Below are 12,247 nucleotides of genomic sequence, written 5' to 3'. Positions count from 1 at the left end.
CGATACAAATACTTCAGCTAAAGTTAAATGTTTTTAATAATATCTTAGTTGCAACAAGTCCTCCACAATGTTTACTATACTTTTAATAATAATTTTAATAAAATATTTTTTTATTTAATAAATATATACTGTCATTAAAATACGTTCATTTTAAAATACAGAAATGAAATTATTTAAAAAGTAAAAATTCTGAAAGCTTGATAATATAGCTTTAACAATAAACATGGTATATGATACGATCTCTAATTATCTTATAATATCTCTCTAATCTTTTCTCTAAGATTGTCACCCAAGTTACTGAATTATATTAATCATCTGCATCTTACCATTATGTCATCAAGTGGAAAATTCTCATTATTCATTATCATGTCAGTTATGGTCCTTTAGCCCAGCAGCAGAGCGCATACTTTCAGATATTCTTCCCTTATTTAAAAACGGCTGATTTAGTTCAACAAAAGTGAAAGTCATTAACAAGACTTTTGTCTCATAATTTCAGCGATTCGATATAGGATCATTAATAATTAAGCCAATAATATTTGGATAAATTAGCCTTAATACAGCTTGCATTTACCCTGCTCCAGAGAGCATGTTTTTCAATCAAAAATAATTATTGAGGAGGAAAAGATGTCAGTTTACATTTTAATTGTGTTTTAGCATTTTATTTTTTATTCTACTTGGAGGGCATTTACACATGGTTTTAATATGATCAGATAACATAAGCCCATATTTCAGATCCTCAGTGCATTAACATAACACTGTTTCTCTGATGAATCTCAACTCTCTTATATTTATGCATTTGACAGAAGATTTTATCCGAAGTGACTAAGATTGCATTTAAGGTTCATTCATTCAAAGCAAGAAATACACAATGCAAAGAACAGTGTTTTATTAATATCAAATGAAACTCAAACTCTGACAAAAACTAAAGTTTGACATTGCAGAGGATACAAGAATATTTTAAGCATTATAAATGTTGAGAACAGAAGATAACAGAACAATACTACATGTGCAAACTAAGACATGCCCTCTGAATAACTCGTGTACGTCTTACTGAAGGCACTGCAGCCAGTAGCGGTTTCTAATGCAGTTTTATTCATTAAGAGATTAAAATGAGGTTGTATCCTTCTAGTCAGAAGTGTATTTCTAAATTATAACTACAATAAATAAAAACACATAAAACAAAAGATTTTACACTTGTTGGCTCTGAAATATCACAGATTTTAATTAATACCCTTATTGGCTCTGAAATATTACAGAATGAGTATATTTCTTGGTGAGAATTTTGCTATTTCACAACAAAATAATTCAAACAAAAAATAAAATAAATAAAACTATATGCTTAAAAATCTGTTAATAGCATAGATAGCCCAAAACACGAGAAGTAGCGACTCCTTACAGCTTTTTTCCCCAAACGCTTTCAAACCAGCTCACTTTTTGGTAGTTTGGACTCGACTGGGTCAGAAACAAAGTGACTTCTGATGAAATGATTGCTGCCCAAAACAAGTGCAAATACAAGACTGGGAATCAGGATCCGTGGTGTTTTTAGTAAGCTGAATCCTTGACGCTTGAGAACTGATTGTTTAACTTATATGCAACAGGCCTATTATTTTTCAATACAGTAAATAGGCTTGATCTCATTCACTTTAGTTTAAGCATCATATTCATTGCTGTGAAGATAAATAATAAATTACACTGTTCCAGTAGTCACTAATTCAGTTTTTTTAACAGTGGTCCAATGGACTTCTAGCACATAAATGTGAACACTATAGTTAGGAAATCAAACGACAACAGAACTATTCATTGAATTAAATTAAAAATCCAATATGTAAAAAGAAAACTTTGGAAATACTGTAATAAAACATCACCAACACATCACAATTAATAAATATATTAAATGAATGAACCTAAGGTGCTTTTTAGAGCATACTCCTAAATATTATTTTAATGTTTTAATCATCTAACCATCTGTGGTAAGATGATTGAAACATTAAAATAATATGGCAGTCCAACAAGATTAGATTAGAAAGAAAAGAATGAAGTCGGTTATAGTAAGGGTGCATTATTCAAAATTACAGGAGGAAGATACAGAAGGAAAAAAGATAATGCACGAGAGGTTCAACTAAACGATCAGAAAAAGGAGTTTTGAAAAGCATGAAATAATCTGATAAGAGAAACAACTGCAACACTAACAAAGATCCTAAAGAAACATGATGCCGACAGTAATATTCAAAGGTTCAGAACTAACATCTTCCATGATGATAAACATATACAAATTTCAGAAAGCAAATGGATATAAAAACACTGTCGTCAAAACAAAGAGAAATAAAATCCCATAAACTGTTATTAGTGCTTATCGTGTAAAACCATGAAAGATTGTCTGCTGTTCAAAAACGATTAATCAAGTTCCCCTGGACTTTGGTTTTAATAGCAGTGTTATCATCTATATGCGCTGTGAAGGGGAATGGAAAAAGTAAATGTCACAAGCTTCATTACCATACACATTTCTTCCAAAAATAACACAGCATTCAGTGTCATTTAAAAGGATCCGGTGAGTCTCCAGTAAAACATTGATTAGAGAAATGAAAAGGCCATTAATGGTTTCTCTATGCTAATGTTAGTTTGGGTGCTCCAGAGATAAGCCTCTTTTGCACAAAGCCTATCAGAGTCTGTTTTAAACAACATCCGGATTGTGTAACAGTCGAGATCCTCACCTAACAAAAAAAGCTAAAATAATAACAAAAACACAAGATCATAATCTAATGTAAAACAAAAAAATAAAACAAAAAAAAACATCACAAAACATTTCCAAAAGTCCAATTTGCACACAACACACTCACACTCACGAATATCAGTAGGAACTCAGCAACTAAGCCACACCATTTATTGCTAACCCTGAAAAACTACACTATGCATGAATCCCCTGTACCAATACACTTTTACAATGATTTGTAGTTTGGATAAAGGAATAGTGATCATGCCGTTATTCACTCACCCTCAGGTTTATACAAACTGAAAAGAAGAATTCTGAATGTTTCTTAATGCGGTTCATTTTCATACAAAGTCAGTTAGGGTTAGGGCTGCATGATTTCAGGAGAAAAACCTAAATGAAAAAACTAATATTCTTTAAGTCTTTAATTAATCACTCACAAACAAATAATCATCAATCAATCATTTACTAATATTCTTTAAGTCTTTAATTCTTCACTTTCAAATGATGATGCATCAAGCTTTTATTTCGGCAGAAAACTGGAGTTGATGGATGAAAACACTGGACCACGAGCTGCTTGCGTGTAAATGAACATAGTGACGCGCTTCACTCTGAAGCACGCAGTGCATACATTTATTTAATCAAATGGCAGCCTTTACGATTTCACACTCAGACTAAGCCATATTAATTTTTTGTTTTATTTCAAATAATCATGCAGCCCTACCATTTAAGCAGTCTATACTATAACTCTTGCTTGCTATAATCCAAGTCTTCCAAAGTATCTTGCTAGATTTGTGCGACAGACTGAAATCAAAGTCATTTATTCACGGGACACAAATTTAATCAAGATATCAATAACAAATTTATTAAAGACACCCAGAAAAGTTATTTTTGTGGCTGACTTTACTGCATTTGTAGGAGTTTCACTTTCAGACGCAACATTTCTGGGAGGAGAGTGTTTAAATGAACAGATTGCAGTAGTAAATTCACTGGTATTTGTGTCTTGAGCCATTCTGCTCTTAACATGGGTGTGATAGTTGCTGAATTGAGCTTCTCTTGGCGGATTGCATTGCTCATTATGAAAGTGATCTGTGTCTGTGCACTCTGTCAGTAGATCAACCGCAGAACCTTCCACTCCCATCAGCACTTTTACGAGATGACTCTCATGCTAATTCGCCCTGTTTAGTAAATCTAGAATATGGCACACAAGCCATAGGTGGTCACCATTTCCTGTCGTTGTATGAAAAGAGCTGCATAAATTTTCTCCAAATATTCTCAAAAAATCAGGAACAACACGAGGGTGAGTACAGAATGACAGAATTTGTCTTTTTCAATGAACTACTCCTTTAGTTTCTCCTAACTGGGCCTCATGGTGCTCTATCACTCCTCTGGTTAACAAACGAGATTAGTGGTCTATGGATTCCTTGAGCCCAAACTATACTTTGCATTTGAATGCATACAGGTATAGTCTAAGGCAGAGCTTTTTCAAAGTATGCTCCATTTGATAGTATATCATCTTGCACTATTTATCTCCAGAAGTTATGAGCGCTAAAAATATCTTTGTACTTTTTAATCTAAAGATCCGTCTGTTGTTGTTGCAGTCTCCACTATTTTGTTGTTGTCCTGTGTCTAGTTTAGTTTTTAACTGTGAAACAACAGCCCGGGCCAGTGCTGCCACCTTGTGGAACAACTGATTAGTGCAAAACCTAGTCAATGCGCATGTGCGACTTGCACGTGCAAGGGTACGTGGGTACTATTCTGGTGACAAAATCTGCATCACGCACACTGAACGTGGACTGTATGCTAAAAACTGAAGTATACTTTGGGCTTTAGTTAGGGTGACCATACGTGCCATTTTTCCTGGACACGTCCGGGCTAGGATTTCAATATTGCCTAAAATATTTAAGTATTGGCTTTGTTTGCAAGTGCTTGACCGACCGATTTATGAAATAAAACAAACAAAAAAAAAATATATAGAAAAAAAAACAAACAGCTCCTTATGCTTTCGAAATGCTCTCGAGGTACGGTGATGTCAAACAATGATCGGTTTGAGCAGTGCCGCTCTAAGTCGAACACACTTAATAATTATGTGTATTTGCATTGCTTTGAACGTTGTTTGAAGATCCCACCTTCTCACACGCCATGATTGGTCCATTATGTACAATGCCTGCATGTTATTGGTCAAACTACTTTTCGATCATTACCTTCAGCAAGTATGAAAACAGAAAAACAAAGCCAAAACAAATCCTGGCCAAAACAAATGGCACGTATGGTCACCCAACTTTAGTAGTGAACTGCCTATAATCAGAGTGGTAAAAATCAAGGCCCTACATCACAGCCGGACAACTGTGGGCAGGTGGGCGTTTCTGAGAACTCATGTCTTGTTGCGGGTGAACACGCGCTCACCCCTCAAATTGAGATGCTGTAGCTGGTACTGCAGCACTTCAGTGTCCGCCGGCTCCCTGAGGCTCATCTTGTCCAGGTTGAGGTAGTCCAGGGACTTGGAGTACACCCGCTTGCCCTTCAGCAGGCAGAGGGGCAGGGGCCCGTGTAAGGCCTTGCTGGGCTCCCCGCTCACCATCGATTTCAAGCAGCCGTCGCCCGAGCTGGGCATGCGCCGCCTCCGGCGTCCGTTGATGGCTGGGATGTCATACGGTTGGTAGTAACGGCTTTTGGCTTTGTAAATCCGCGAGGCTCGGTGCAGGCTTAAATCCACAGGCTTTTTGATGGGGCTGGGCAAGGCCTCTGTGTTGCTGTTGTCAGGGCTAGACCACTTCTGGGCTAATTTAAGAAGCTCCTCACCGGTGGTGAAGCCCACTAGATAGTTGGAGTTCATGTGGAGGATCTGGTATCCTGAGACAGTACTTTTAATGGGGGAGCAGGGAGTGCTGGAGCACCGGGGCTTATCGCCTTCTGGCTTCAGGGTGGCTTTGACCTCAGCAGCAGGCAGAACAGATATGGGTGCCCTGGACACTCCACTGGCATCCATTTCCATCTTTAATGACATGACCTGGCTGAAACACACAGGGAGTTATGTGGGGAATAAATAGCATATATTATGCTACAAATAACACAAAATTTTATAGCCTATATTTCATCATTTACTTTTTTAATGCACATTCCTTGTCAAATCTGCTTTTCAGAATACAGATTGTTTTAAAGCAGCTTTACCAAAGGTTATGCTGTTATGTCTATAATGTCTTTGGACTTTACCATAGAGCAAGGCTCATATCATCATGGCTGGATAATATGACGATTTAAATCAATGCAAAAGATCCTCCAGGTTTTAGATCTAGCTATACTGTATTTATAGCATTGTCTAGCACATATTTGACCCTGGACCAGTAGCATGGGTGTATTTGTAGCAATAGCTAAATTTGATAGATTATAGATATTTCTTTTATGCCAAAAATCATTAGGAGATTAAGTAAAGATCATGTTCCATGAAGATATTTTGTAAATTTCCTACCGTAAATATATCACAAATTATTTTTTAATATGCATTGCTAAGAACCACATAAGAACAAATCTAAAGAAGATTTCATCAAAATCTACATTTTTTTTTTGCACCCTCAAATTCCAGATTTTCAAATAGTTGTATCTCGGCCAAATATTGTCCTCCTAACAAAACATACACCAATGCAAAACTTATTAATTCAGATATTATATATTTATTCAATTATTTATTTAAAAATGTACGCATATGACTTGATTTAAATACTAGATACACATATACAAACAATATTAAGACTCAAAGCAATTAAGTGATTGAAATATTGGATAGGTTTGTTCAAACAAGAGTAAGCAATTCTCAAATATTGTTAATGAAAATATGATCAGACATCACAGCTGACAAGTCTGATGCCTGGACACACGCTTAATCATCACAGTAAAACTCTTAAATTTGAGGATGGAAAAACAGGAATCACCTAATATGTTAGCTAGGATTCTGCCTAATATGATTATTAAATAAATATGAGCATTGCAAGTAAATACATGTTGCTCTTGCACCAGTGAACACTGCACATTTATTCCATTAAGTTGTTTAAGATCGACTGTTTGTAAATTATTATGACAATGTTTACTTTATAGTTTTTATATTACAATATGTTGTATGTTTTATCTCCTATCTTTATCTTCTTCTTGGTTTTTAACAGAGGCTGGCAACCAACATAATAGGTGCTTTTCTGCCACCTACTGCTCTGGAGTGTGGAACAGAGTTTAAAATCTATTCATCAGCCCTGTTTCCCTAATAAAATCAAAAAAGCTTTACTATTTATCTCACTAGACCATTTTATTACAGCCTTAATATTCAATTAGTGTTCTCCATCTTTCCTCATTTCTTCTATCTTCTGAATGAGAAGCAGGCGATAGTAAAGCACAGACATTTCAAAATAAGAGCCCCACTGCATTTCAGGCCTGTTAATAACTAAAAGCCACACATCATGCATAAAGTTTATTTTTTATTCATATATTGGTTAATGGTTATTATTGGTATTTCAGTTACACAATAAATATTATCTGGCATTTAATTCAATGTAAACTCTTGTGCAGTGTTGGGTGTAACACATTACTGTAATAAAATTACTTATCCACTGAAAAAGTAAAGTGAGGGATTACTGCTCATTTTTAGGTAATTTAATTACAGATACTTCTAAAGTACTTGCGTTACATACTGTAAATAATTTCAGCAGTTCTTAAATCAATACTGAATTTGAAATCTAAATTTATCATCTTAAGGTAAAATTGAATATTGCGTCTTTAACCTTCTGCCCACCGGCGTGTTCACTTGCAGTATTTTCTGATAGAGAACATAACCTAATATACTCAGATACAGATAAGGCTAAAATCAATCAAATCTAAAAAGGGTTTACTTTGATGTGTGTACACTGACAATAACAACAACACATTGTGCTTTTGGAAAAGAAAAAAAAAAAAAAAAAAAAAAAAAAACAGGGTGCGCTTTCTGCCAACTCCTACCCCAAAAACTTCTCTCAACTAAATCAAAAATAAACGAAAAATAAAAAAATAAAGACTTGAGAAAAATAAAACCTTACTAACTCTGAGCTAATAACTAACACAAACACAAAATCGCAAACACCTTTCTCACCTAGATTCCGATAGAATTATTTTGCTTGAGGGACTAACCCTTCATCTACTTTTTAACGTCTTTGGAAAAAGACCTGCTATGAGTAATAAGCCGGAATTTACCTCAGAAGAGCAGCGCAATCTGACAACTTTATCAAAGACTATAGACTACCCTTAAAGTGACTTTGGCTTCATTCAGCAGAGGATATAATTTCTGTAATTTATTATTTTTACATAAACTTTTACATAAACGGATTTCACTAGTTGCGCTTTTCATAAACAGTTAATATTTTTGGCATAAACTTGCCAAACTGAAATGTGTGCAAGGGAGTGCAATATGTTGAAATATGATATGCATTCAGATTTATATAGGCTTTTTATTCTACTATAGCCTATAGCTTTTTACTAAGCTACATATAATGTCAAACAAAACAAGGATTTAAATTTTTTTCTATTGCTATTGTATAATAAAAATATGATTTATAATATGATATAGTCATATAAAGTAATGGGAATCTTTACACTGCATCATGATGAATGTTTCATAAATATTTAGTGTTTTACTGATCTACTATCAGATGTCGATGTTAATGTGCTAAGCAATAAGTATTTAGTTTTCAAAATATCAATGTTGTTTATGTACTGTATGGTAATACAAGCATATGTGCATGATTAATTTAATGCTTACAGCTTGATAAATGTTTAACATTCTTGAGCTTTTTTATTATTCAGATATTCTGCAGATTAATTCTATTTTTTGCATTTTTTAGTTAAAATTTTTAAGTATTACATTTGTTTTAAAACTAAAACGCTAAACTATTCCACGTTCGACTCAAATTGAAAGAATAAAGAGTTTAATTTCTACTGTCTCTAATTTAAGGTTTATTTGAACTAAAATTAACAATTTAAATAATTAAGTTACTTATTGAGTAACTAAATTACTTTTCAGACAGAGTAATTAGAAAAGTAATTTAAATACAATATTGATGATGTACTTTTTGAAAGCAACTTACCTAACACTGCTCTTGTGTCTTCTGTCTGGGCCGCCTGTCACAGGAAGGAAAGAATAAGAATATTATTTAACGCATATAGTTCAACGTTTAGATTTTACTAGTATCACCACAATATACTGGCCTGTAAATAAGTACAAAATTATTAAATATAGTTTGAAGCAGATATATTAAAAAACCTACTGTACATTTTGTATTCTAATAAAGAAAATGAAATCATTTGGCTTGTGAACGTTTCCTTTCCTTGCATCCCTTTATTAAAGAAAAACACATTATTTGATAAATGTTCACTGTGCCCCTATATATTTTAATGCAGTCCTAAATCAAATTTATGAGCATATGTGCTTCTCCTTGGTAAGAAAGTAAGGCGTCAAGCCCTGTAGAGCAAACTGAGTTAAAACTAACATTTGCATAAGTCTATGTGACAGCACTTTGAAGCCGTAAAGTTTGAAGACTGTCACTGGCAGGTGCTGAGCAACAAATTACACAAACTATAAATCGAATGGAGCTGGGAAGTTGCCAAATAATGTTTTAGATAAAACTGCACAGTTAAGGCAGATGTTATTTAATCATTTCCGAGGTAACTTTCTCAATTAGAAACAGTTGCACCTATAGAACATGCACAGATATGAAGTCTATAGACGGCAGAGAAAGGCTTATAGGAGGCTCAGCTCAACTTCAAGGAGAATGGATCTTAAATACAAAACACTGAAAGACGATTCCAAATGCTGACTCATTTTGACAGATAAAATAAGAAAAAAAGAAAACCGTTCAGGAGGTATGAAATGGAACTCAAATCTGGCATTTGCATTACACTCTGACTCCAAAAGCTGTGAAAGCCTCGAAAGGTGTCGGGCCTCAGCCGCTGGGAAGCGACGATGGAGCATTTCGACTGGCGAGGATGATGATGTGCCAGTGATGTGGGAAAAGATATCTAACAAGATTCTGGCCACCATTAAGATCCGACAAATATAAGGGGCCTTTCAGTCTCTGCGGACATCGATGCATGAGGCTGCAGGAAGGACAAATCTGTTTATTTCACACATTATCAAGTTATTTTATTTTTTACAATTGTTTAATTTTCATTATCTAATTATTTTAGTAAATATTATGCAAATTTAACATATCTATTGTTATGCTTGTGCTCTTTATTATCTTTAAATCTAATAGTGTGATATCATAGGAAAGAACAATGGCACATTTAATGAGCAAATATAAAGTAGAATCAAAATCTGAATTTATTCTTTATACCCTTAATACACATCACTTTATTCTAAATACAGAATTATGCTTTAAAGTATGTAGATACAACTTTTTTATTTGTCTTGTATTGCTGAATAAATAATAATAACAATAATAAACTATTATTTTTCGTACTGCATTTTAAGCACACTACCTGAATAATATTGCTTTTATTAATATTAAAATTTTCATCAAGTGGGCTTATAAGGAACAACTCCATTGATCCATATATTGTTCTTGATAGTGCTGTCAGATGCTTAACTGAATAAAAATAACAGTTTTTGTTTGCATAATATATGTGTTCTGTGTCTATATTTATATAATTTATATTATAAATATATTTAATATATAACCAACATATTTTTCTTAAATATATACATGCACGTGTGTGTATTTATATATACATAATAAATATACACAGCGCACACACATATATTATATAAACAAAAACTTATTTTGGATGTGATAAAGCTCGATTAATTATTTGACAGCACATGTTCCTGATATATTCCACTAATCTGTTTAGATATAAGAAATCATTAAGATTTGGGTGTGCTTAATAATGTAACGTCCTTTTTTCACTTGACATGAATGAATAAACGAACGAACATATTTAAGATCATTATTTTACACAGTTATTAATCATCAGTATATTAACACATGAATCACACAATCATTTACACATTTGAAAAGACGATGGCAACACTGAGTAGTACGCTAGTTAAGTGCTATAATTACATGATTTTATTGCCAAGATCAGTATTAGAATAAAACAAAAACCATCTGTCTTCTCTAAGACTGTTTGGAGTGCCAGTTTGTACAAATATATCTGTAATTATGGATGCATGGATGGATGGAAGGATGGATGGAAGGACAGACAGACAGACAGACAGACAGACAGACAGACAGACAGATAGATAGATAGATAGATAGATAGATAGATGATGGATGGATGGATGGATGGATGGATGGGGGATGGACGGATAGACAGATAGATAGACAGACAGACAGACAGACAGATAGACGGACGGACGGACGGATGGATGGATAGATAGATAGATACATAGATAGACTGATCGATAGATGGACAGATAGATAGATAGATAGATAGATGGACGATGGATGGATGGATGGATAGATAGATAGATAGAGATGGATGGATGGATAGATAGATAGATGATGGGTGGATGGATGGATGGATGGATGGATAGACAGACAGACAGACAGACAGACAGATAGATAGATAGGTTGCTGGATGGATAGATAGATAGATAGATAGATAGATAGATAGATAGATAGATAGATAGATAGATAGACAGACAGATAGATTGCTGGATGGATGGATAGATGGGATAGATAGATAGATAGATAGATAGACAGACAGATAGATTGCTGGATGTAACCCACCACTGTTCTTATGGAAATGTGTTTGATGCCAGACAAGGATATGAAGGATAAACCTCGAGAAACCAGGCCAGTGCTTTACTGTAAAAGAACCAAAGATCACTGTAGCATTTCAGCAGAAATCTGATGCGCCATTTAACGCTTTGGACATTGCGAATGATGTAAAATCATAATTAATAATGATGATAAACGATGATGTTGAGGGTTTAGTGAGAGCTATGCGAGGAATCTGCCAGTTTTATCCTGATGATGATGATGATGCTCGACATATATAATATTAGGGACTGCAATACTGTGCTGAGAACCAGATGCACCACACAGACGCGTTCAGGAACAGCTTCGTCGTCAAATACGCCTGATCGGAAATATACAGTAAAACAGACATGCGTCCTCCAAACACTGTCTTTATTCTGGGCTGTGACACTGCCACCATTTCGCGATTTACAGCAGCAGCGCGCGGATTTAACATCGCACCCGCGCGAGCTTACCGACAGCGCCCTGATCGATGCGGAGTGACCGTATTGTAACGCAGAAAAGAGTGTAAAATCAAACCTGTTCAGAGAGACTGCACACCAGATCCTGTCAGAGGAGTCTGCCGTCGACGCCAGTCACGTGACGTGAGCCGCGGACGCCTCGGGTCCAGTCACGTGACGCGAGGTAAAGCAGTGCTTCTCAATCAGGGGCCACTAGGGGACTCAGTAAATTTCCAAGGGTGCTACAAAAAAAGACTTCAAACCAATGCTCGAACTGAGGTGAGCTGGGGGATCCGGGACCCCCCATTAAATAGGCTTAGATA

The 12,247-nt window shown here is 34.9% G+C and overlaps 1 protein-coding gene across 4 annotated transcripts; it reads right to left on the bottom strand.

Moving 5' to 3' along the window:
* Positions 1 to 4,694: 4,694 nt before the first annotated feature.
* macir (macrophage immunometabolism regulator) lies at positions 4,695 to 12,144 on the bottom strand. 4 transcript variants are annotated; one of them, XM_042732095.1, is made up of 4 exons: positions 12,004 to 12,039; positions 11,455 to 11,532; positions 8,809 to 8,842; positions 4,695 to 5,721 (listed from the first exon to the last, which is right to left on the bottom strand). In XM_042732095.1, the coding sequence occupies exon 4, from the start codon at positions 5,712 to 5,714 to the stop codon at positions 5,082 to 5,084; it is 633 nt and encodes a 210-aa protein (XP_042588029.1). In that variant the 5' UTR covers positions 5,715 to 5,721; positions 8,809 to 8,842; positions 11,455 to 11,532; positions 12,004 to 12,039; the 3' UTR covers positions 4,695 to 5,081. The 4 variants fall into 4 exon arrangements, with proteins under 4 accessions (XP_042588029.1, XP_042588031.1, XP_042588028.1 ...); XM_042732097.1 differs by lacking the exon at positions 11,455 to 11,532 and having other exon boundaries at positions 4,695 to 5,717; positions 12,004 to 12,144; XM_042732094.1 differs by lacking the exon at positions 11,455 to 11,532 and having other exon boundaries at positions 12,004 to 12,141.
* Between the last annotated feature and the right edge of the window lie 103 nt (positions 12,145 to 12,247).

The sequence above is a fragment of the Cyprinus carpio genome, chromosome B10 (genome assembly GCF_018340385.1).
Source record: "Cyprinus carpio isolate SPL01 chromosome B10, ASM1834038v1, whole genome shotgun sequence".
Taxonomy (NCBI): domain Eukaryota; kingdom Metazoa; phylum Chordata; class Actinopteri; order Cypriniformes; family Cyprinidae; genus Cyprinus; species Cyprinus carpio.
The sequence above is the reverse complement of the archived record's forward strand: the minus strand, read 5'-3'. Positions and strand labels throughout refer to the sequence as shown.